At 45.5% G+C, this 26,912-nt stretch overlaps 1 protein-coding gene across 6 annotated transcripts in view; it reads left to right on the plus strand.

Moving 5' to 3' along the window:
- The window catches only part of CELF2 (CUGBP Elav-like family member 2), a 527,802-nt gene that overhangs the window by 339,314 nt on the left and 161,576 nt on the right, over positions 1 to 26,912 (plus strand). For 5 of the 6 annotated variants that reach the window (XM_060160102.1, XM_060160117.1, XM_060160126.1 and 2 more), the window contains one exon: positions 21,040 to 21,236. In XM_060160102.1, coding sequence (XP_060016085.1) covers positions 21,040 to 21,236 — 197 coding nt within the window. Of the gene's footprint in view, positions 1 to 20,775; positions 20,883 to 21,039; positions 21,237 to 26,912 lie in introns of those variants that run through there. The other variant, XM_060160130.1, reaches the window with a different exon arrangement.

The raw sequence follows: 26,912 nt of genomic DNA on the forward strand, positions 1-26,912 counted from the left end.
AGGTTTGCGAGGGCATCAGGATGCATAAGCGGCTCTGCAACACACTTTGTGCTGACCAAGCAAAGAGTGGCAAGCTGTACGTAGGACTCCCGTGTTTGCAAACGCTGTTGCCTAGTGAGTGATTACATTTAATATGAGAATCAGGTAGAATTGTTCACCCAGAACCAATTGGTGGGGTGGAGATATTAAAGGCTTGAATTGCTTGGGGAAATCTGTATTCTCAAATCGGTTACTGAGGAAGGGTGGGGATGCTGAGGCAGGAAGTAGAGAGAGGAAGTGAGCTATGGAGAGATGCATGGTGACTGCAGAGAGAGGGTAGTAAACAGCGATCTCCCTTTAACCTAAAAGTGGAACAGCCACAGCTACGCCAAGTAGAAAGTCCAGGCAGGCCTCTATATAGTAAAAAGAAGTTGTTATTTTTCTTTCTTTAGCATCTTTGTCGATATTAGTTAAGTTATACTTAGCGTTCTGGGTGCTTGCGGTGTCATGGTTCTTACATACTGCTATTTACCTTGTATGAGAAACACTTATTCTTTATTTATGCATTTTTACATTTTCCAGATATTACTTTAAAAAATCAAAGAACAATGAGAAGGCACCTACACTCTTTCCACGCGTGGTTTAACATTTAAAACAGCTCACTTAATCCTCACGACAGCACACGGGCCTCGTTGCATTCATTCTCTAGCTGAAGGACTTGGGTAACTTGCCCAGCTAGAAGGCTGCAGAGCTGGGATTTGAACTTGAGTCTGGCTATCATCAAACCCTCCCTCTTTTCCATTGATTACACTTCCTAGAAATGTTTTGTAGTATTTTGTAGGCACTCAGGAAAACAATCAATTATGAATGAATGAATCATTCAGATAATGGTACCTCAGTAAGTAGTGTTTTACATGCATTCATAGGGAGGAAACATTTTTGTTACAGTCTAAACACGGAACTTGGTTTGTTTTCCCTTTCCAATTTATTATTATCCCTGTGTGGCCTGTGCATCCGTCAGGCCACGAATGCATCCTTAGCTGGCCGAGAGAAATGACACACAGAGTGGATGGGAGAAGAGTGTCTGGCTCTGTGCACCACATTCCGTCAGTCCTCGCCGGCCAAGTATTCATGTGCTCTGTCTCTGGGTGGTTGCTCTTCACGTTCCTGAAGGAGGGAATCTTTTCTATCATTGACTAGGTCTTTTTAGGATTCTTTTCCTTCTGAGGTCAGAGGCACCTGATTCTCCATGTCAATAGATAACTCATCTCCCTTTCACAGTCCACAGCCGCAACCCAGAGTGTGTTGATCCGTATAGTATTATCTTTTCCTGGTCTCCCTGACATCGCTTAGGTGAAAAAAGTAAAGCAGTTAACAGCCAGCCCAGGGCCATGGCAATGAAGTCAGACCTAGACTGGATGTGTTTATTTAAAAGAAAAAGGTGGACCCACAATGGTAAATGTAGCTTTACAATTAGTATTCAGTTTTACAAAATGGTATTTCAGATTTATTAATGCCTTAATAAATGTTACTAGAAGTCATTAGAGTTTAAGGTCAGTACCTGAACTAAGAGACAGATTACTGTATTCTAGTTGTTTATCCCCTCCATCCATCCCTTCATCCATCCCTCCATCCATCCCTCCATCCATCCCTCCATCCATCCTTCCATCCATCCCATCCATCCATCCCTCCATCCATCCCTCCATCCATCCCTCCATCCATCCTTCCATCCATCCCATCCATCCATCCCATCCATCCATCCCTCCATCCATCCCTCCATCCATGCCTCCATCCATGCCTCCATCCATCCCTCCATCCATCCCTCCATCCATCCCTCCATCCATGCATCCACTGCCGATTCCTTGTATGCGCCAGGCTCATTGCTTAAGCACAGAGATGCTCTAGGGTGATGACCATAGGAATGAACAGGAGGTGATGGATTCAAGTGAAACTAGTACTTGAGACCTTCAGGTTTTTGCTTTTGTGAAGGAATGATACCTTGGGGAGAGGAATTGCAACTTTTCATTTGCTCTTGGTGAGGAATCATCACGATGCCAGCAGTAGTGGTACCGACAGAAAACTGTTGGCTGGCCAAGTCAGAAAGGTCACAGTTTAGTTGACTGCTGAATGTTTAAAGAGCTCTCGTTTTGAGATTGTTAGCTTCAGAGGCAGAAGTAATGAAAAACCAATGCTACTTCCCTCCTTTTTTGTTTCTTTTAATATGATGGGCCCCAAGAGCTTCTGTAGTCATTAAAAAATAAAAGGCTCATGCAAAGCTTGTCCCCATAAGCCTTTTTTGAGTGTGGCCCCTGTGCATACAAATCAGGATGCCTGTTAATTAAGTAGGGTAAGCCTGTTAGAACGATCGAGCTCGGTGCTTCGTAATCACATGGCAAGAAACGTGAGGAAGTGCATTTCTCTTGCGTGGAATGTGACTCTTAAGTTACAGAAACATATATAATCACTGTTTGCTGATTTTATTAGGAGGAAATTGCTCTGATTGTCCTTATCTCCATGGCATAGCTGGAGAGTTCAAGTGACTGCGTCACTTGAAAATTTATTTTTATGAACACCTGACCACAGTGTGTAAAACTGCCATGTAGAGTCATGCCCGGTGTCACACGTGGGGAGATGTCCTTCCTCCCAGCCGGAGAGTGGTCACGGTGGCAACCTAGTGCCTTCTTTTCCTGTCGAGAGCCACACATCAGAAGGACAATTGGCCTGACAGTGTCAGAAATAGTGTACAGGTGTTAGGTTCAAATAAATTTTACATTAAAGGAGGACTAGAGCTTAGCACCATGGGAGCTGCCAAAAAACACCTGTTCTTGTTTATTTGCATAAGTTAAGCAGCAGTGAGACTGGACCTGGTATGGCAAGGACTTGGTTTATTGAGAGACTCCAGTGCTTTTCCTAAATGTTCATTGAGATCCCTTGTATTAAAACTAACAGAGGGAAAGGTATTCCCACCATCCCCAAGTCGATATTTTTAGCATCAAAGAGAACCCTATACCGTGATGCGTTGTGCTGCATTCAGATTTTGCCAAAGGTGGTCCTGGAACTCATTTACACAGCATAGAACAGATGGAGTTGCTTTTGCTGACTGGTTAGAATAGGCAACGTACAAATATTAGAAGAGAATTTTGCCCAGTCTGCTTCTTTCTCCTGTCTTTAACCAACAGAAATATAGGGCTGTAAATAATTGAAGCTGAGACTCATGTAGCAGAAGAGACATACATGAATTTTAATAAGAGTCTAGGACAATTGATACTTTGGCTGGGTGGCAAAATGGTACACTGTTGATGTCTTGGGTCAGAATAACATTGTGTCCTTTCTGATTCCTGAGATGCTTGGCTTCCTAAAATGGCCATCTTTATTTAGATTAAGGACCCATTTAGAGTAGTTTTAATAACGTATGGTTTCACACATAAGTGATTCCATAATTTATTTCACCCTTATTCTCTGTCAGGGTTTTGAATGTTGGTGTTAATTAAGAAAAGGGAAAAAAAGGCAATATCTCCCTCCAGTCAGTGAAGCCAGTTGCCCTTGCTGTTAGCGATTGTTGTCTTAAAAACAACCCCCAAAACAGCCCTAGTAACCTGTCAGTAATGACCAGTTAGTAAGTCAAAAACTGGCTTAGTAAATCTTACCATTCCAGGTTCACAGGTGAACTGACTCCTAGCTAGAACCCATTTATCACGAGTGACCCATTGACCAGAGGGAACCTTCTGCTGATTTCCAGTCCCTCCCACCCACAGCTAGATTATTAACCTGCATATTAAGGAGATTGCCTGTGTCTTCATCAGCTGGTGCAACTTGACTTTCCCACACAGCTGAACCCACAGATCTTGAAGTTTTAAGGGCACCTAGATGAAAATGCCCCAAGAACAAATTCTTTCTAAGTACAGTACACATGAAGATGAGCCCCGTGGCCATACGAGGTGGGATTTCCAGATGCAGTGTCTGAAATGAACACCAAGGGTTTGAACTTCCTCAGTGTGGCTTCAGGACGCCTCTGGCGTTCCTGTTATTTCTGGATCTTTCCATGCTCTGCACTCACAGTCCCTGTGTGAGGGGGTGGAACGTTGCCAAGCTGTCCACTGACGTCACGATGCTTTGGGTTGCTAATGAAACCTCTGTGTGGAAGCCTCAAAAACAAGCTGCTGTCACAGCATGTGTGGGGTCGTAGGTACGTAATTAGGAAGTTTCCTCATCATCTTGCCCCCCCCCCGCCATGTGAATAGCCTCCGTCCTAAGGTGTCCATTCACTCAGGTGTATACTGTCTAGTCAGCGGATTTCCAAACAATTGCCTTTCTCCTGTTCAGCGTATTCACAATACTGTGCACACACGAAACCTCACACAGTTCTGTTTCCCAGGAGAAATGTGATTTCCAGAATTGGTATCATGTGACCCAGGGAGGGGAGCTAAAATTGTTTTCAGAGCCATTTGGGTGGTGGTTTTTAATATTTTTGTATCTTCCTGCCCTTGATGCATTTTTGGGTTTCAGTATAGGTAGTGTTTCTATTTTGTTGTCAGTTTCAGTAAGATAAGACATAAATCGTTCCAAGTAGTCTTGCTTTCCCTCATTCTAGAAACAAACCAACCAACAGATCGTGATTTTCAAAGCAAGCATGGAGCTAAAAGCAAGATCCCAGGTATCACACCTTCCATGGTTGTCATCTTTATTGCTGGGCACAGTTACTAACTCCGTGCATGTTTCCAGCATAATAAAGTGTGTCCATTTTCATATGCACATGAACCGTGTCATTCCAGGTCCTAGAGGAACTTACTGTCCATTCTGCATTGTTGGAAAGGCTTCTTTCATGGTCATATTTTAATGATTCCATTGATACAGGAATTCCTTTTCAATTTAATTGGATTTGATTGCCTTATGCCCTTGTCTAACAAGCATACAACCCTAGAATCTAAAAGATACTTTTAATACTTTTCAAATCATGGTTGCCTTGCAGATCAGCCAGAGCTGAGCCGCCTGTATGTAGTCAAATCTCGCAACATTCAACAACAACAAGAAAAACCTAGGTAGCAATTTGTTTCCGGCTTTCAGTTCTGAACTCCCTTTTAAAGCCGTGCTACACTCGAATTATCATCTCCTATTTATTTCCCACGTATATAACGTCCTTCTCCTCAAGGAGTCTCTTTAGCAAATGTTGTCAGTTCTGGAAAATTATGATTGTAGTTTTGGTTGCCCCAGTTTAGAGCTGTCATTTTAAAATTGAAGAACTATTGTAATATGCTTCGTGTTGTTGTTATTAAAGATAAGAGTGATTATTTCAACAATTTAAAAATACCCACAGTAATCATTGTAGGTGACTTTTCAGCTTCTCTCTTTGACTCCCCAAGACCTTACAAGAGTGATGTGAAGTTGTGAAAAGTTTTTCCAGGGGGAAAAGTAAATGAGGAGTCCTAATCATGAACCCTGACAGGGTAAGGATATTTAACTAATGAGACAAAGGCATGCTGTTTATAATCTCTGTCTCCATGACCATGGATGTTTCCTCACCCGGTTTTTAGTAACATAGTATTAGGATTTGATTTACAACTGAAAAGTTTTCGATCTCAAGTCCCACAGTCCAAGTTGAGTTATAAAATCTAAACCTCATGACTTTTCCTGTATATCCCCTGGATTCAGAGGACCACTTTGGCCCTATTAAAGAATTATATTGCTAGTGTTTTGGGTTTTGGGTGCTCTTGAATTGTTTCTCCTTTCATATCTTTTCATATCATGGGTGGGATAACAGGAAGAGAAACCAGGGAGTATGAGAGTACGTCACAATATTATAGAGGTCTGTTGTTGTGGTTGATAGTTTTTGGCTTGTTTTGCATTATTTTGCCTTGAGGTAAGGACACATTAATTCCTTGCAGTGGAGTGAGGTAGAGAGGCTTCTGAGCTCTGGAATCCTCTATCAGCTTTACCACTCCTGCAGATGTACCATGACGGATGCCCGGGGGACACTGTGTATGGGACCCCTGATGCTCAGAGAACCAGCTTGGCCACAAGAGAGCTGAAAGATCTTAGTGCCTTGTGAGCTAAGCCTTAACCTAGAAGGAGGCCGGAGGCTGTTTCTTCTGGACCAAACCCTGACTTGAATCCCTGGGTCTTCACATCTTCATGGTGAATTCAGTTAGGGAGGAAAGAATGTCGGGAAGCTCTTAGGAAACTCAGGATTGCCTTTCTTCTCAAAACCAGAGCATCTGGCTTAAGCGATTCCTGGATCTGCCATGCTAGATCTTGCAAAGCTGGGAGTGAGGGGCAGCCCTAGGGCCATCGGCACCAGCCATGTGGAGTTAAGGGAACATTCCAAAGAGAAAAGCAACCCTCTCTGGGGAAACAAGCACCTGTAGCTTCTTCAAAAGCTGCACCAAAAGTTCCTACCCTAGCACCATGGTCCAGTTATATCCTAGACCTTGGGTTTGATGCCATTAATTTTCCTCCTGAAGAGAGGAGCTGGGAGAAGGGAGGAGTTACGAGTGGTTAAGGAGCGTGATATGGAGTGAATGTTTCTCCCCCAAAATTCATACGTTGAAACCTATCGCCCAAGGTGGTGGTATTAAGTAGATGGGGTCTTTGGGAGGTGATGAGGTTATGAGGGTGGATCACCCATGATGAAATTAGTGCCCTTATAGAAGAGACCCCAGAGAGCTCCCTCGCCCCTTCCACTGTGTGAGGCCAGAGGGAGAAGCAGCCATCTAGGAACTAGGAAGCAGGCTCTCATCACACTCGGAATCTGCCAGTACTTTTATCTTGGACTACCAGCCTCCAGAACCGTGAAAAATAAATGTCTGGTGTTGATAAACCACCCACTATGTTGTATTTTTGTTATAGTGATCCAGACAAAGACAGGATTTCAGCAGCCAGCTGTTCCCAATGCAGAGGTGTAGCAAAAAGCGTTGCCTTACCCCAGAAAAGCATAGTTGTGTAGTCACTTCCATAAGGACCAAACTTTGGACAGAAGAGAACATTGTGACACCTTATTCAAGATCTTGGATATTCAGTTGTACGAGCTACTAAACAATGAGAAATGTGAGGGCAGGGACAGTGTCTTACTCATCATTGTGTTCTGAGCACAGTGCCTGGCACTCGATGAACAGTGGTTAAATAAATGAACAAAACTATGGTGGAATGAATCAAATAATAATGGGCACTATGGCAGGGATTGTTCAGAGAGCATGAACTGTGAAGGAGAAGTTTATATGTACAGGTCTTCCTTGTGTCTTCCTGGAAAGACTTTGATTTGCAGAATTGTTACCCTTTTAACTTTTCAAGGTCCTTGAGGATGTTCATGAAGAAAACATACAACTTTTGTTCCATTCTTAAATCATCTTTTCCAAATAAAAGGAAACTTATTTTTCCTTCCATTTCTTTTTATGGAATCTTACCTTGAACTGTGCTGTTGTTCACCGTCTCACTGTATTAATCTGTGTACTCAGAATGCATCCAACTTACATAAATCCATAGTTGTCCTTTTTTTTTTTTTTTGTGATCTGACAGATACTTCTTGGTAAAGTTTCAGTGGCACATGTTTGGCTGTAGACTAGTCAAGGATAGTTCTGGATTCTGAATTCTAGCAATCCAATTATAGTTATCCAGCAACCTAGGGAGGGGAGCAGGAGAGGGGAATGCATCCATCCAGTTACCATAAGGTTGGTTGTAGCATATGTCTCTGAAGCTCAGTCTGTCACCGTCAGACTTAGTGAGTTGAGCTCTTAGCTTCCAGAAACAAAAGGGATTACTTTAACCACATTTTAAGAAAAAATTCTCTCCACTGCTGGATGAAGTAAGGCATTTCTGGATGTCAGCTAAAGCATCATTGAGAGCCATGACTGGTGCCTCATTTTCCCAAGAAAGCAGTGGTTACTTTCTTTTTTCTTGTTCAAGTTGACCCACCAAACTTAAGCCACTCCAGAGGGGCCTCTCCCCGCTCTCTCTTAAATGTAGATAGATTGATATTTAATTTTTAATATTCTCTCCCAGGTTTTTTGACAGGTTATACATATGCTAATAGAAATAAGCTTATTATTTGAAGCGCGGAGCTGCTTGTCACCGAAGCTTCATTAACACTGTTATCACTGCCTGACATTTATCTTATAATTTTCTAGAGCTGACTGTTGTGTCTCCATGGAAACCCAAATTGCAATTGAAACAAGTATGATAATAAAGGCATCCGCCGAGATTGACAGCAAGCAGAGCCTGGTTACGTTTTGTGATGGTTCCTTCAGTAGCTACAGCTCGAGATAGAGATTCTGCACTTGGGGCGTTGAGAATTCACTCTCCCGAGTCCAGTGGCCCACCTGGCTCCGCGGAGACGGGCAAGTTTACCGTGACCTCCCTGGTTCTCGTGTTAGTAATTAGGTCGCTCGTTTTGACTGTCATCCTCTCAAGGCGTTATGAATATTAGATGTAGTATTAACCGTGATCCTCTTTGGATCCAGGAGGAAATTCTTGCTTGACGCTTTTGACACTGTGCAGTGTTGACCAGGCCTTAGGCTGGCATCTTGTGGTGCCCGAATGGATCACTTTCTGGACACGGAGGCAACGCCAGCTTTGTGTCATGTTTTCCCCCTTGATATCGAGGAACCTGTGCTCTTTTCAGTTCATGACTTCCCATCAGTTTGGTTGGTGCTTCAAAGCAAGGAGTCATGGAACTGGAGTGGGTCCAGAGTGAATTAATCTGAAATTAATTTGATTCTGAAAGACTCCATCTGGCTGTGTTTGGGAGAGGCAGTTAGACAGATATATAAACAAATGATCATCTGTATTCATTGTGCCAGATGTAGTGTCAAAAAATGAAGAAATGGCTTTTAAAAAAAATCAGCTATGGGGAATTTTGATATGATGATATTCAGCCTTGTGGAATAACAGCCTTTATAATTTTGCACATAATCCTATTTCTATTCTTATTTGTTTAGGGGGTTAGAGCTGATGGTGTGTTTTTTTAGGGAGTAAGCAAATTAAATGTCAAAGCCTATTTTAATTGGTGATTTAAGATGCTAAATGGAATTTGTGACATGCAGAGAGAGAGAGAGAAGGCCTATAGATTTCCGAATCAGAATGTGGTCTTTGGTATTGATTTCATCTTAAGAAGTGATTTAGAGATTTAAAAACTAGCAAAGTGGAATGTCATTTGGACTTTGTCTTTTGAAATGGAGTTTTGTAGCATGACAAGCCAGCATGTTTGCTCATAGGGAAACACACAAAGAGCTGACATGCATACAATTCTGGAGGTCATCTTCAAGTAATTACACAAACTTGGCAAAGTTCTTTTTCCATTGCTTTAAGCAGACTATCAGAGAGGCACATGTTTTGGACTGCTATCTAGGAATTTAGTGCAATTCCTCTAAAACCTGTCAGCACCTTTTCTTATGTTGGGACAGAAAGATCTAAAAAATTCATGGTTAGTCCCGTGAATGATAACACAATCATCTATTATATGGGCCCTTTATTTCTCATTTTCAAACCTCAAGCGTCATGTTTTGTGATGTCTTGAAGAGAAAGAATTAAAGTTGGCTGCTTGATCAGGGAACAAACATAATTTACTTTGGAAAAACCAACTCCCACAAGAGAAACGACTCATCTCTGCCCCAGTCCTCACCCACCTCTCTCACTTCTCCCAGCCAAAAAACAGGCAGATAAAAATCGAGCAGAGGGCTTCCCTGGTGGCGCAGTGGTTGAGAGTCCGCCTGCCGATGCAGGGGACACGGGTTCGTGCCCCGGCCCGGGAAGATCCCACATGCCGCGGAGCGGCTGGGCCCGTGAGCCATGGCCGCTGAGCCTGCGCATCCGGAGCCTGTGCTCCGCGACGGGAGAGGCCGCAACAGTGAGAGGCCCGCGTACCGCAAAAAAAAAAAAAAAAAAAAAAAAGATCGAGCAGAATACTTAATAAAAATGAATACCCCCCCCCAAAGTCGAAGCATCTCAGCACAATCGGTTTCTGCATGTGACGACAGCAAATTAGATGGTCCACGGATTTTGAGTTTTGATGCTCACAGCCGTGTTAGAATGAGAAAGTAAAATCTCAGCTACCTGGAGCCCCCCAGGTAGGGGAGTCAGTCTGATTAGCTGAGTTTGTAGTAGAGTTGAAAGCTTATCCTGAAGGGCAGTGATTCTCTTTGTTCTTATTTGGAAGGAATTCTTCCTAACGATACATTATATACTTCCTTGCGTTCTTAAACAGAATTTGTTGAGCATAATGTGACCCTGTAGATGAGACTTGATAGTCGTTACACAAATTAATTATTCTGCTGGGCGGCTGTCCTTGGGAACTCCCGGAGAATGTAAGTCAGCCCCAGCTACCTACCAACATAAAACAAGAAATCTTTGAGTAAAGGATTGGGAAGCTCCCCCAAAGGGCTTAAGGGGCATAAACATCAGGCCAGAAACTTTGTGAAATACGTTTTGACTGCTCTGGTGTCCTTTTTAAAAAAAAAAAAAAAAAAAAACTTTTATTATTATTATTTTTTCTTTGTGGCCACACCGCGCAGCATGCAGGATCTTAGACCCACGCCCCATGCATTGCAAGCACGGAGTCTTAACCACTGGACCACCAGGGAAGTCCTAATGTCCTTTTTTTTGGTATTTGTTTTTGGCATTTCACAATCATGAGTTGAAGGCATTAGCAGAAAAAAAGAAGTACATCTGAACCTCATAAATGGCAACTGTACAGAAATACACACCTTTGTTCACAAATGGATTCTGTTTTCTGATCTAAACTATGGTCATTAATATGACATAGTTAGTTCTTATTAACTGTCAGCTTTTGATTTTCCAGGTGAGTGGAAGGAAACAGCCACATTACTGATCTCCTCTGCATTTATCTTCCACCCTTCTACTGCTGGCTGCATCCCTGAGGCTGGCATTCAGTTTAAGTTGTATTCCTTGATTACACATCATTTATGACTGAGGAAGGTAGGCCAGAGGCAGGTTGAGGAAAGAGCAGCCTGAGGTTAAATTTTGCCATTGATAAATGATGAAATGAATAATGAATGGACAGATGATCAATATTTAACGGAAGGATAGATAGAGTTGTGAATCCGAGGGCAGCACAAAGGTCAGTGAAATCTTGGTCCTTTGGTCCAAAGTAGGAGAGCCCCCTGAACGGTTTTGCAATGATGTTAACATCAGAGTAGTCAGAGTTAGGACAGTGCCTGCACCAGGACAAGTGGACCCAGTGGGCATTTCAGGGAAAACAGGCCTGACTCAGTAACTCGTTGGTTATAGGTGTATTGACCCCCAGATTCAATACAACAGTTCCAGGTGGGATAACGTGGTTCTTTATGATCGTAGTGACGGATTGTGTAGTGTGTGATTGAATGTTGACAACTTTTAAGACTTCTCGCTGTATTAAATCTCTTCTTTCAGAAAATATGCATTGAGGTTATACTGAGACTGAATTCAAGGCACCGTGCTGGCCTTCTCTGAATGCCTTATTTAGAATTGTGCCGTGGCATCCAACCCTTCCCATCTCCCTTTCCTGCTTTATTTTTTCTCCATTGAAATGATCTCTTTCCAGTCTCTTAGAAGATTTACTTAGTTTGCTCGTTTTATGCCTTGCTCTAGAATAGCAGCTCCATAAAGGCAGTTTTACCTGATTTGATTCAGTGTTTTATCCCCAGCACCTTGAATAATGCCTGAATGGTGGGGTCACCTCCGAAATGCGCATTGAGGGAATGATTAAGACATCCCTGTCCTCAGGAATTTCACAGTCTCACCATGTGCCGAATTGGGGGCTCAGTTAATGACAGTTTCCATAGGTTCAACAGTCAGAGAAGGGGTGGGGTGCAGGCCAGCAATCACTCTGTCGTGTGCGTGTTCTGTGTAAGACATTATTCCTGGTCTTGGATCCGGGGTGGAGCAGGGGGCAGTTTGAGGCAGTAAGAAAAACAGGGAAGTTGAACGTGAAACCCAGCTGGAGGAAAGGGAGACGGGAAGAGGTTATTTGTAAAGGTGCTGAGATCCAGGTGATGCCAGAGCCTTCTGCCAGCTGTCGCTGGAGAGGGTCAGGTGGGAGGGTTGATCAGACCAGACCAAGGAGAGTAATAGTGAGTGACAGGAATGCTGGAGGGGGGTGACAGCAGAGGAGATAGTCCAGAGGCCAGGGTGAAAAGCGGACCTGGAAGGGCTTCATGGACGGAATGGGCTTCCAGTTGATGGCCTTGGGAGCAGAGGTGGGACCCTGGGCTGTCCCCCGAGCTCAAGGGTCAGCAGTGCGGGTGACGGCCGTCCAGCCATGGGTCCGCGTGGCACTCTTCTCCAGGTGGCTCAGGTCCCCTGTCTCGAATGTATGCTCCACGGGATGGGAGACACCTGTGGCCGCTTTCTCTCCAGGCCCAGCTCCCTTGCTGCAGTGGTTTTCATTCAGTCTCACTGCCAACTCAGGGATAGCTTATCATCCTGTGGCTCTGATGATTGCAGATTCCATTGGCAAGTTGGACCACGAGGATGTAGCGTGGTTCACGATGCTGAATGCCAGTCCCCATGGCCAGATGTATCCCTTCTGGCTGGCTGACGGCAGGCCCGTGTATACTGCTCTCTTCTGGGCCTTAGCGTTCTGTGGTTTGATTCTATATTGTACATACGGCTGACTCTGATCAGTGGCTACTAGTGGCTTAAGGGCATAAATTACATATGTTTCAACTCTCTCTCCTTCAAACCCAAAACCATGGGACTTCCCTGGTGGCACAGTGGTTAAGAATCCACCTGCCAATTCAGGGGACACGGGTTCGAACCCTGGTCCGGGAAGATCCCACATGCCCCGGAGCAACTAAGCCCGTGTGTCACAACTACCGAGCCTGTGCTCTAGAGCCCATGAGCCACAACTACTGAGCCCACGTGCTGCAACTACTGAAACCCACGTGCCTAGAGCCTGTGCTCCGCAACAAGAGAAGCCACCGCGATGAGAAGCCCGTGCACCGCAATGAAGAGTAGCCCCTGCTCGCCGCAGCTAGAGAAAGCCACGCGTAGCAATGAAGACCCAACGCAGCTCCCCCCCCCAAAAAAATAATAAATTAAATTTTAAAATGTTTAAAAAAAAACAGCACCGTGCCTGACAAAACACAGGTCCTCAATACCTGAGTCAGAAAAGGGCTTTGTGTGCAAATAACCTTTGGGGGCGGGGCGGGGGCAGGAGTAGGGGTTGAAATCCCACAAAGGTGAACCACCCACTTTCACTACCAGTATTTCTTCAGTGGATGGAGAGTGTTGTGAATCCGCCCTGATTGCTTTCTTTTTCTTGCATAAGTAACTCGAGGCAAAATATTGTAGCCAGCGGTAGAAGCAGGAGTTATCTGCCTTGAAAAGCACAGTTGCTAAAGCCCAGGTGCAGGGTACCAGGAGCTGTGTCGTCACTCTCAATATACATCCCTCGTTTTCATCACTCGCTGCCGGAACGTGAATAGGGGAGAGACATTTTAGGTAAAAGTGTTCGGTTTGGGAAGTTTGGGCCAGTACTGAGTTGTCCCTCACACCCGTCCTCATTTCACAATGATTCACGGGTTCAGTTACTTAACGGAGGCCAAGCCAGTGTCTTCTCCATCATCCAGAAGGGCCAGTTGCAAGTGCTTGCCCAAGCAAACAGGTGAATTCTGCAGCGTTTAGCGGTGGGCAGGTGAAACAGCCTGGGGGCACCTAGAAGGGGTGTGCGCCCCGAGCGAGTGCACCCCCCACCCCGGCCACCGCTGGCTCATCTGTGCAGTGGGGGCAGAAGCGCTGACCTCGGCCCTTGGAGTGGGAGGATTAATTAACGTGTGCTCCAGCAGCACTTGGAAAAGGTGAAGGCTGATATAAATCTTCTGCGTGATGATTATTTCCCTGTTGCCATTTCTAAAAGTTCATCTAAAGAACTCTCCCATACAAATACCTTCTGCTCTGCAGTCCACGGAACTATTTCTGATAAATCACAGAAGGAAATGAGTTCCCTGGGCGGGGGCTGTCCGGAGCTGATGCCTCACTGCCTTCCCAGCGCGGGCTGTGTGTGTTCATCCTTCAGGTACCCCCTGGATGCCTCCACATTTACTGCTTTGGGGGGGTTTTCTAGCTTGTTGCTTTTTACTCGCAGTCAGGTTGAGATAAGCTAATGTTTCCCCTTGGTGAGTCCAGACACCCGTGTTGTGAGGCCTTTTCTGAAGGAATGATTTCCTACGAACCAGGGTTACATTTTACCCCGGTAATCGAATGGATAACTTTTAGACCTGCATCCAAATGCAATCCTGCGTTAACTCCAGCCGTCCAGTGGAAGGCCCATCACAAATGCGTGCTTTCCTAGTCATCTGCGAATGAAATCGATGTGCTGTCCATTCTTAATAAATTTTATTTCATTTCAAGTTTTGTCAAAGGCCAGGGATGAAGATGTTACATGTGTGTGTACTTACAGGAAACCTGAACTTTTCTTCAGAGGAGCACAAACTAATTTATTTACAATTTGACCATTTGGAGAAAGGCTTTGCCTCCTTCAGCGACTTAGGGTATTATTTGATCTATTTAATCTTCTGTGAATTCACCAGCTGATCTGCAGAAGTCTCACCTCCAAGTTTGAGGGCCCCGTCCTGTTACCATTCTATAACTGGTGGAGACATGACTCACAAAACTTTGGCTGCATGTGAGAAATTATATCCATACCTTCCAGGTAAATACAGGAATGGCCTTGGTTTCATCATCTGATTGCTGAGTAAACTGATATCCGGAGAGTTTCGTTAGGTCCCCCAGAATCTAACACCAGGATCCCGCTGATGGAGATGCACCTGTATCGGTGCAGTGCAGAGGTGCCGTGTTGAAAGGCAGGCACAGGAGATAGAGGTGTTCTTCATGGTGACCCCGAAGTGGTGTGTTTTCAAAGGGAGCTGCAGTTCCCAGAGCTCGAGGTTGGATGACAGCCAATGCCTCTTCTTAAATGGAGAGGGTTAGGTTTAGAGTAGAAGGTTGCAACTCTGGAGCGGGGCCCCTCTCTGATCCCCAGCGAGTAGTGGAGTGACAGAGAGCTGATGCTGTACCCCTCGCACCACGTTGCCAATCCATCGAGGAGAGAATTCTGTTCTTAAATAGTGAGCAACAGCGACAGGGACAGTGTAGAAGGCTGTTAACGTTACTGAATTTCACACCATCCCGTTGCCCGCCACCAGGCCCATCGCCAGGTTCTTCCTGCTTGTGCCTCACGCAGCTCAGCCTTGGAGAGTTTCCTGCGATCGCCACCCAAAACCTGTTTCTTCATGGGCTATTACTTAAGTACAAGGGATATTAAAAAATGGTCCCCAGGCCCTTTGAAAGAGTGGCCTGTCTGCTGACTGCAGTTGAGATACTAGGAAGAATTGGCGCAAACTGAGAGAGAGGATTCTCTCTGGCAGAAGCCCCGAGCGACCAGCCACTCGCAGAATTAGAGAAACTAACAACCAGATGGGAACTGTTGTGTCTCTGTTTTACAAGTGAGGAAACTGAGGTACAGCGTGATTACAGGATTAGCCTGGGATCCCACAGTTAATTTAATGCTGAGCCAAGACGAGAGCCCAGGCCCGCCCACTGCCCACTGACTAGCTCTCGGGTGACTCAAGCATTGGTGTCATTTTCCTGGCCCTTCATTTCTACTTTCCCAGCACAACTATCTGATGAAATGTTTTGGTGAATCTCAACTCCTATTTGTCTTTAAAACAAGCAAACAAAAAACCTACTTATATTTGCATTTAGAGCTATTTAAGTTTAAATTAATTCAAGTAAAATAAAACTTAAAATTCCGTTTCTCAGTTGCCCTAACTTCATTTCGAGTGTGTAGTAGCCACATGTAACTTGTGGCTCCCTTGTTGGATTGTGCAGGTTATAGAACATTCCCATCATTGCACACAGGTGGCAGTGCTGATGCAGGATATTCCAAGGACCAAAGTAAGATGGATTAAAAAAGTATGGGAGTAATAAGATTATTTGTAATTACCAAGGAGATTAGCTATCTTTTATTCAAAATTTCTCCAAGACAAGGCATCTTTTTGTGATGTTTTCAGGTTTGTATACCTTCTGAAGGTGGCATTTTATGTCCTTTTTTTCAACTTTTATAAAATTACTTACAGCCACTTGGCATTTCTCATACCCATTTTGTAAGTTTGTTTTTCTTCCTTTTGTATAGATAAGGGAGATGGAGATGTAATGCAGAAGGTTGCTGTCCAATGAGAGCAAGATAAAAGAATAGAAATATCACTTCTTTTGTTTGCATTCTCCAAAAAGAAACCTGCATTCACTGGACCTCATAAAAGCTTGTGTCCTGGAAATAATAACAATAATAAGAATACATTGAATCAATTATTGTAATTTCTGTAATATTTTGCTGCTTAGAGGAACCTCAGAAGATTTTGCATATTCTCTGTTGGTCTAGTTCTCTTTACTCGAAAATAGAGTAGGGAAGTAGGTCAGTGCCAGTGCTGAAAGCAAAGAGTAAGCACCAGCATTTTCTCCCCGAACATCGTTATATTTTCGTCTTGGCTCTGAGACTAATACCACCAGTGCCCGCTGGCTTAGTGCTCTCTAACTCGTGGTCCAATTCCATATGGCATCTGTCCTGGAGGAGCCTGATGGTTGGCACTTGGCCGAGAGCAAAAGCGGAATTGGCGTCCAGGATGGTATTGTAGTTTGTAGGTGGGGCGCCAGCAGAGAGGTATGGCTTGTGTCTCGGGCCTGCCAGTGGCCACCGAGTCCAAGGGAAACATCACCCTAGAGAAACCCAGTTCATGGGATATTAAGCAGTAACCATTGGCCGTTATTTCATACTGTGTCCGGATTCTGCAGACGCCTCTTCTTAGGGGTGTGACATTGAAAAAGACACTTTACCTCTGTGACTCTCGATTGCTTCATTTCCAGAACAGGGATAATAATTCCATCTTCTTGGAGCTGTTGTGATGCTGTGTGTCCTGTACCTGGCAGAGTTTTCTGGCAAAGAGTAGGCTCTCAATAAATATTTGAATTTGAACCTAATTCCTGCACTGTCCTGGAGGCTGAGGATGGCTAGGGAGTGTGGGGAAGGAAACTAGTCTAATTTTCTAAGCCCGAGATCAGATTCCAGTAAATAGAAGATCTTGCTGAGAGTTTTACTGAGAGTTAGGGTATCTGTTCCCATAATTACGCCTCTGTGTAGATCGAATTGGTTTGCTGTGGCCTCTGGCAAGTACCTCCAAAAGGTTTAAGTGTTAGACACATGATTTCTGGCTTCCTTAGAAGTGTCAGCACTTGCAGCCCCATGAGGACAAAAGAAGTCAGTAAGTCTCTGGTAGAAATGAGTATCAGCTGGGAAGAAAGTTGGGAGTCCAAAGAAGGAGGAGCTCTCACACAGGAGAACAGAGTTACCCAGGCTGCTGCAATACCGTCAGCATCCAGGGCATGGGATTCAGCAGCACAGGGGTCATCAGTGGGGTAGGACCACTGATGCTTTGATCTGGAAGATGTGCTGCTGCTGCTGTTGATTTGGCTGTACCGGGTCTCTGTTGTGCCATGCAGGCTCTTTTAGTTGCAGCATGTGGGATGATCTAGTTCCCTGACCAGGGATCAAACCCGGGCCCCCTGCATTGGGAGCATGGAATCTTAACCCTTGGACCACCAGGGAAGTCCCAGATGTGTTATTTTGAATTTGTGTAACAGCTAGACATAGTTGGATTTACTTAAGGGAAGGGACTGCATGCTCTTAGCATTTGATGCAAATCTTTGGAACATTTGTTTGCAAAATGGGCAGGTAGTTGGGAAAGGATGCAGATATGGGTGAGAGGTGCTCATCGATGTGATCCGGTGGGAATAGAGAGGGAGGCAGTCAGTGGAGATGGAGACACGTTATACGATTATGGAGAAAATGTGGATTGTAAGGTAGCCTTCATGGACTCTTAAGTTCAGTACTTTGCACCCTAATTCCAACACAGAAAGAGGAAAGATGCGTATATGTGTTCCTAATAGTGCCGCCTGTTACTTGGCAGTGTGATTCCAGGGAACCAGTAGGTCTTGCTCTTGGCCTTGACTTCTCACAGATTTACCATAAGCTGTTCACTCTCAGCCCAAAGCAGACCTGATACAATATGTGGCCACATGATGGTTTAGAAATGTTCCGTGCTCTGGAGCCCATTGGGCCCAGGTTCGAATTCTACTTCTACAATGTATAAGCCGGTAATCTTAGAAAAGGAATTTATTTCTTAGACGTTTGCATCTGGAAAATAATACTTTCTCATAGAGACGTTATAAGGATTAGAAATAATGTATTTAAAGCACCTAGCATGGTATCTGGCATATAAGTGCTCGCTGAAAGATGCCTGTTATTATTATTATTACTTAGGATATGAATTGTGTTTGAGTCCATATTATGAAAAAAATTGGATTGAAAAGTAGACTTGTGATGTTCATTCATTTCTAGTGCATCACAAGTGCACAGAAAAGATGAACAGCGGAAACAGCTAACACTTATTAGACACTTACCCGCGGCCACGTCCTGTACTAAGCACATGACTATATGAGGTGGAGTTTGTTACCATTTTACAGATGCAGAGTCTGAGGCCCAGGGCAGCACAGTTAGGAAGTGGTAGTGCCAGGATTCAGACCCTGAGCCCCAACACTCCTCTGCCTCAGGGTACAAGAGATCTAAAGGCACCTGTGAAGGATGGCTGGCGGGGGGACGGGGATTATAAACACATACCAACATAAAGACCAAAGGGCGTAAACCCTCTTTGCAGCGTCCCTTCCTTTATGCACCTCGGTGAGTGTGTATTTTTTGAGAAAGTAAAAACGGCCCCTCATTTGGAGACCCATGAATGCTTGCTCTAGATAGCCGGACCAGTGTGCTGCTGCCTGACCCCTCAGTTGTCTTAACGGCGCTTTGTGCAGACGCGATGCGGCAGCCCCATTTCTTGAACTTCCGTTCTCTGTTAGCTGGGACCTGTGGCAACGCCTTCCTCTTTTCGTTCTAGCTGCTTGTCAACAGCGGTAACCACAAGCCTTTCCTGTCCCAGAAATAAGTCTTGCCACACTGTCAGCGAGCTGTGAATGCTACATTCTGTTCTGCGTGGGCCTTTGCCACCTCCGCCCTGCCCGAGCCGGGCTCCACGGGTTAAAGTGTTTATTGAATTCCCAGAGGGCGATTTGAAAAGCAGTAGAGGTGCACAGGAACGAGATTAAATGCTCCGCACTCTAATCTAAGCAGGCATTGCATTACACCTGAGTTGTTGAAGGAAGATTTTGTGCTCAACACTGTATTCGGCAGAACATTTTTTATGACAATAAGGTTGATGAGAGAAAGCTCTGAAAGTGCTTCAAGTTAGTCTGATTGTTTATCTCAAGGATTAAAAAACAGAGTGGTAAATTGGGGGATAAGAAGTAGGAATTGAAGCCAGGACCTAGTGGAGAGTATTTGGCATCATTTTCCCCTCGGGATTAAATTGAATTCAGGACTTCTCCTTTCCATAGGTTTTATTGTTTGTTTGTTTGTTAGCCATCAGTGTCTTCCCCCCCACCACCACCAAGGGCTCAGGACTAGCCTAGTTTCACAGCAAATTTAAGGTGCTCTGATGGGTTTTGATTGAAATAAGGAAGCCTACTTAAGATCTTTGAAAACCTTCTTACTGTTACCCTGAGACTACAGTGAAGTGACCATTTGCAGTGAAGTTTTAGTCCATGTGGCCCTTTCTTTCTGCCTTCTGGGCTGGAGGCTGGGGGTTGAGGGACAGTCGTGGACAAGGCTCTGTAGGTTCTACGTCTGCCGAGTTTAAGTGCATTTTACCGTATTTTCACAGGCTGGGAGTCAAGAGCACAGTACTGCAGACGAATGCTGCTTAGGGCATTCAGCCTTTCGCTGGGCAGAGTAGGTGGGTTTAGGGTGCATGGGGGGGGTATGCGGGGGAGACAGAGGGTATGTGGTTTTGCTTTACTATATACTGCAGCTCAAATGGGGTGGGGGCGGAATCCAAGTAAAACATAAACACTTTCATCATCCTTTTACATGGTGGTGACTGGAATTGCACCTTCTAAACAAGCATTGTCTCTTTCAAAGAAGGGTTTTGGGAAACAGCATTAAGGAGGATTGATATGTAAAAGCTTATGGTCTTGCCCTTTGTATCGGCCCCAAATATTTACTGAAGCTAGGAGAGGAAAAGGCAGACTTTCCTCTTTTCTCTCCCGAACGTATGGTTGTTTAGAGCTCAAGTGCAACATCTGGATGTCAGATATACAGAGAGCAATTTACGGAGTGTGAAAGATTTGAAATATTCAGTGTCCTTTAGCGGGAACTCAACTTTCTGGGACTGCTTTTTTTCTTTTTTCCTCCCGGCACAAAGCAGGCAATTCTGAGATCGCCTTTGCCTCTCTGAATTAAACCCTTTGTGCCCGGGTCCCATAAACAACGTGCTTTTTAAATGGGAGCCCCCCTCCCCGCCCGGGCCCTTTTCTCCAGCGTGGGCAGCCAATCGGCTGCACCCAGCCGCATTGCTGGAGCACTTTCCCTTCCGAGCAGCAACAACATACTAATTTGATGCACACATGGATGCCTCGCGCGCTCTGCAAATTCATCACCAGCATCTTGCATTAGTCATCTGACGGACTGCCGAGTGTTTCATTTTCTTTTCATGTGACTTTATTATTACCACCTCTCTCCTCTCTTCCAAAAACCTCCCCAAAGGGGTGGAAGGGTGGGAAAGCCAGCAGAAATCCAGCCCCGCCTTTCTTTCCACGCGAGAGCCAGTGTGGGGGCTGATAACGCTGTGGATGCTTTGATGGCAGCCTAGCCAAGCGAGACCTGCTCTTAACTTGCAGCTGCCTCCCGAGCCGGGTTTCAAGATGTCCACGCCCCGGGTGACAGCCGGCAGGGCGCCGCCCGGGGTCGGGCGGCGATACTGAACAGCAGCCTGCAGTGAGAGCTCTCGCCGCTGCCGCTGAGGAGCAACCTAATGGTGCCTGTGCTTTGTTTTAGTTCATCACGTTTCCACGACTCATTAGGCACTTTGCCCCGTGCTCCTCTTCCGCCTCCCCGCCCCCACCCCCGATTTTCTGTCTTCCTGTCCCTCACCCTGCAGCCCTAACTCTGGCTCCCGCTTCCCTTTTTGACAGTAACGGCACAGCCAACAAGATGAACGGCGCTTTGGATCACTCAGACCAACCAGACCCAGATGCCATTAAGATGTTTGTCGGACAGATCCCCCGGTCCTGGTCGGAAAAGGAGCTGAAAGAACTTTTTGAGCCTTACGGAGCTGTCTACCAGATCAACGTCCTCCGGGACCGGAGTCAGAACCCTCCCCAGAGTAAAGGTACAGATAGTGGGGCGCGCGCGCGCGCGGTCAGGGGCGCGCAGGGCGCCTGGGCGTCCCGGGAATCGCGGGAGGGAGGAGGGCGAGGGAGAGCCGCCCGCTACCCCTGTGCCCCGCGGCCAGCCGGCCCCCTCCCCGCGACCCCCCGCCCGCCTGCTTCCCGGACAGGTGGACCAGATGGCCTGGGATGCGGGGAGGTAGAAGCGGAGCGGGGGCGGCGCGGCCGTGCCTCCGTCCGGGCGCGTGATTCCTCCCTGAGGTCACTTTCTAGGCAGTGGCTTGCCTCTCTGAGGAACCGAGCTCTTTCTACCCCTACCTTTCTGTTACTGCCCATGTAATTACAGCTGCATTTCACTTTTCCATAGGCTGTGGGGGTCTTGAAGTACCTTATAAACAGTGATAATCACTGGTGTAAGGAATAAAGGGTACACTTTTAGGAGGGACATTAATTCTTGGGGTCTAAATGGAGATCATTAAGTGAAGTGTGCCTTTGGGGGCGGGAAGTAGCACCCTAGTGGCCTGAAATAGTTAGCACACCTTCAAAAATGCCTCTGGTTTACGCCCTTAGCAGTGGTAAGATTCACGTGTACAATCTGGTGGCTGTGACTGCCTCCATTTTAAGAGGAGAGTGATTCTGCAGGGGTGGGTACAGTTAATAAAATAGAGGCCGGAAACCTCAGTCCAGGTTGAAGCTTCTGGGTATTGGAGTCACCCTTTGTCAGCCCTTTGTAGACTTCAGTTAAGATATCTCCTCTGCTGCTACCATTTGGTCTCTGTCCATGTTTTAACCTCGCTTTAGTAATTTTGTTCTTTCTCTGGTCTTGGTCTCTTGGATTTCGTACCCGGGGCTCCTCCATCTCTTTGTGGGTCTCACAGTTGCTGTTTCTCTGCCCCTTGGTATTTCTGTCTGGCCTGTTATTTTATTTCTCTGTCGCCTCTCACAGGAGCTCCTGCAAGCTCATTGTTCGGCTTGCACACACACTTCAGTTGAGCGTATGAACGTCAGCGCGTACTACTGTCTGAGCCTCTTCTTTACTGTCAAGGTGAAGGGCTAGGACTAGGTCATTGTTAAAACTCTGATGTTCTCTGACTCTGAGAAACGTTGGTCCATTTCTTGTTCCCTGTAGTTACTGAGGTCTGAGAGGACTTTTTGGAACCTCTTAAGACATTTTAAAACCCCTAGATCATATCTATATGTAAAGGTGAACAGACGTGCCTGTGTTTATAGGACTCTCCTTTTCTATCTCAAAACCTATCATGTAACACCAAGAGTGTTTTCAAAAGAATATATTTAAGAATTTTGTCATCACATACTTGATGGTCCCATAGTTTGAAAAATGGAAAATTAGATATTTAAAAATCAAGAGGATTAAAAACATCACAAATGAGGGCAATGCTGGGACTCTTTATTGATCCTATTCCTTAACTCTTTACCTACGTGGTTCCCAGGTGGAGAAGACTAGAATTGGCTTTAATACTTTCACCGGATCCAAAGGCAGGATAATGAATGGGCTGAAGCTCAGGACTTAGCAAGGAAGGGCCTTCCCACCATCTAGCATGGCACCCACAGAACACTAGGCCGGAGGCAGTAAACCAGTGCTTGAGAGCAGTAACCACAGTTCATCCTTGACTAGGAAAACGTGCCTGTAGATTTCAGTTTATTCAGCATTTTTCAAAATGACTTCCGACATAATGATCAAAGCTCATTTATTGTTCCGATGCCTTGTTACGTGCATTTTAGCTTTTGGTCACACGTGTCCTACTTCAGCCAAAAAGACCTCTCTCTAAGTCAAGTAAATGCTTATGCCTGGCCTAGTTCTTCTACCATTTGCTCTCTTTTCCCCGGTGTTCCCTCTGATCAGTATCTTTACCAGGCCGTATTTGTGACTCTGTATTTTAACTCCGTTCACTAGGTCTTATATCTAACTTCATTTAAACAGTCTGCATCCCCTCAGAGTCTTGGAGGGAAAGGGAGGCCTTGGGAGGGAATTTACTTTTTTGGAGCCCGTGCTGCATACCAGGCTCTATGTTAGGAGCATTGCATAGTTATCTCATTTAATTCTTGCTGGAATTCTAAAAGTAGATGGTATTAGTATCGTTTTGCAGATGAGAAAACTGAGGATCACAGAAAGTTAAGACAGATAGCTCAGTTCACCCAGCTAGTAAGCGGCAGAGTAGAAATTTGAGCCCAGTTCATCTGTCTTCATGGGCTACTCCATCTCGCCTCTCAGGGAGATGAGGCCAAAACCTGCCTTGGTCTGCTTTATTTCAGGGTTGGGTCAGAGGCCTTCTCCTTTCCCTAAGGGTTCCCCAAGTGAAAGGAAGGAAATTCACCCTTCAAGAACAGGGTTGATTTTGCTTCTGTCTTTGTCCTTAGTTTTTATACCCCTGGCTCAAGATTGTACATCACTCTAACTCATGGTATCATGGGATGGAAGTTACAGATGAAATCATTCAAATCTTACCTTTGGAAATATAGGTCAATTCCCATTACTGTGAACTCCAAGTCTCACATCAAATATTGCTTGAAGTACATGGGCTGTCAGCCAAAGCTTGAAAGGGTTTTTGTTATACAGACATCTCTGTTGTAACGGTGTTTGTTGTCATGGGATTTGAGCTGTATAATGACATTCCTCTCGGAGGATTACAGCCCTTAGATGCTTACGTGTAGAGATCAAACACCACCACTTTTCTTTACACCGAGACCTATGTGTACCATACGTTATTCGCCTGTTCATAGATAAGATACGACCCCACGTTTACATTGGTTCTGACTATCAACAGAGTAAAATGATCCTGTTTTCCCAGGGCTGATGTCAGAGCCTCAGAAATTAGAAATTTGGAGACTCTCTCTAAACATGGTTTAAATTATCTAAGGCTTTTAGGATGGCCTTGACTCGTTGCCTTACTGACATCAGCAGTTCCAAGGAAAGAGACAAAATCAGGCTGTTACCTAATCCAGGTGAATTAGGTTTTTCCTGTCACTTTGCATTTGATGTTCTGTTTAACCTTGAGGCATAAAAACTTTGTTCTGTTTTTGAAAGTATCCTTTAAGAGTTAGAGTCTAAGCTATCTGTTTCTTCTCTCACATAAATATATGTGTTGATCGAGCAGCCTCAGCAGCTCTGGGGAACCTGGCTCAGTAAACCATCCCACCTCCGAGGACCTAGGGAAAGCGTGTTTTAGTTAGTGGTTATTGGTCAAGTCTAGATAGGAATATATACTAGTTAAGAGCATGGCTTTTGAAGTCAGCAAGCCTTGATTTAATTTCTAGCTGTACCACTTGCTACATGTCGGCCTTGGGCACATTACTGAATCTCCCCTGAAAATGGAGACAGTCCTCATAGGGTTGCTGAGATCGTGAGAACACATGCTTTGCACAGAACTGGACTGTGGTAGGAGCTCGCTGTGGTGGTGGTTATTACAGTTATTTTATCACTGCTCCCAGGAACTTGAAATCTAATAGGGATAATGAGGTGAATATATACACAGGTAACTATAATATAAAAGAACATGAGATAAGAGTAAGCAAGAAAGAGATGAGCATATTTGAACTCTGGAGGTTCAGGGGAGGAATGAATAACTTGCAACTCTGCAGATAGGAAAAAAATGGCATCTTTTCCAAGTCTTGAACAAAAAAAATGATACGATTTCAGTAAGTAAAGACAAGTAGACACACTGGCCTGTTTTCTGGTGTGGAGGTGAGAACATGCAGGGCGGGTCCTGGGAGCTCTGAGTTCTCCCAGAGTTCAGAGGAAATGTGAAATACAGGAAATGAAGGAAGTGGGGAAGATTAGGAGGCTTAGAAGTGAAGACTGGGGCCGGTTCCTAGAAGACTTACTTCTCAGGCTAAAATATTCGAATTTTATTTCTTAGACAGCAGAGGGTCTGTGAAGGTATTTCAGCAACAGGGAAGGTGGCCAGGAGCCTAGTGTCACATGTCAGGGAATCTGTGGAGCCTGGACAGGATGCTGTCATGGCAACGGAGAGGGAGGAACCAGGTGACACAGACATGACCATGGTGAGAGGAAGGGGACTTAATAACTCCATTGGGGCAGTGACAACTGGGAGCTTTGGGCCTAACCGGGAGGACTGGGGAAGCAGTTAGCAGGTGGGAGTGGACAGGGAGAGGGGGGTGGTCAGTTCAGTTTTGATCGCTCTGAGTCTGAGGTGCCTCAGAAGAGTCAAGCAGGCTGCAGGCCAAGAAAAGCCATCAGATTTGATGACTGGAGGACCTGGGAGCATTTCAGAAGGATGGGGAAGGTCGGGAGAGGGATCGCGTAGGTTTCTGTGTGGGGCTATGCGTGGATACTGCCCTTTCTGGGAAGTCACAGCATGAAAGGAAAGAGATCTTAGATGCAGCGCTTTTTTTTTGAGACAAAGGTAAGAAGATGGAGCGAAAAAAGATAGTGCAAGTGCAAGGACGGTGAAGCTCAGGATCCTTGAAGGGACGAAAGGAGTGGCTGAGGAGCACATGTCAACGGATGGAAAGATGCTTCATTCGAGACAGTGGGGCCTTTAGCAGGAAGTAACACCAGAGTGAGTCTCGGTCTAATGAGGAAGGTAGACACTCGGTCACAGATGCCCTTGGACTTCTCAGGAGGCAGTGTGTTTCTGAGAAGTCTGGGTGAAATCAAAGACGTAAGAAAAACGGTGTAAAATGACTGTTTTGGAAAATCCAGTAGTGGGGAGAACAAGGGGATTATTGAACAGGAGGCTGCAGGTACCCCCAGGTTGTGTCGATTTTCAGCGGGCCCTGGCGGTTGTGGTTCTCTGTCCGTCCGCGAGTGAGCAGGGAGTGTCGGGCTGGAGATGCGCAAGAGAAATGTGGCTGAAGATCAGGAAGGGTATTCAGTGTGTCAGAATGTTCAGTGAAGCTGGTGAAGACGGAGGGTAGCTCGGGTCTTCTGGAGAAGGAAGGGTTGGGGGGCTGGAGGTGGTGAACGAGGTACAGTGGAAGGGGTGGCGGGGACGGGGATGGGGTCCAGTGACACCAAACTCAGAACCTCTAGGCAGTAGATAAATTGTGTACCTTGGATCATCACTCTTGAGGTTTCCATTTTAATCAGAATTATACCTCAGGATCCCAGCACCCTGAAGAAACCTACCCTTTCATGAATGCTAGTTATGCTTTTCTGAGTTTGAACACTCAGGTATTATTATTCTGATTTTCCCGGAAGGAACTCTGCGGAGCCTGTGCTGAGTGACCAGCATAGTCATTTGACATTTGAGATGGGAGGTAGAAGCAGACCCTCGACCCTAACCAGTGCCTTGCCCACCCCATTTTTACTGTCTCCCTTGGGTGACTTCTCAGTCAAAAGAGAACTAGGAAGGGGAAGTGGCTTGCGTCGACCAGCGCTCCGCGCCACAGGCCTGAAGAACAGAACTTCCTTTTTTCTTGAAATGTGCTTGGGGGCTGTGGCCTAACTGCCGTGCAGCTGAAGCCCTTCCAGCACCTCGAGTCCAGAGTGGGTGGAACAAAAATCACATTCACAGCTCCTCGGGGAAGGGTGATTACCTTTAAGTTTCAAAAGAGCAGCTTTTGCCCTTTCAGCTCCCGGTGGGGTAACGCCAGGGACAGCCCTAGACAGCGGTTTGCCTTCAGGTGATTTCATCCTTCCCTCCTCCCTCCACCGATCTTAGGTGATGACAGAATGTGAGTCGCTTCTTTCCTTC

The sequence above is a fragment of the Lagenorhynchus albirostris genome, chromosome 1 (assembly GCF_949774975.1).
Source record: "Lagenorhynchus albirostris chromosome 1, mLagAlb1.1, whole genome shotgun sequence".
Lineage (NCBI taxonomy): Eukaryota > Metazoa > Chordata > Mammalia > Artiodactyla > Delphinidae > Lagenorhynchus > Lagenorhynchus albirostris.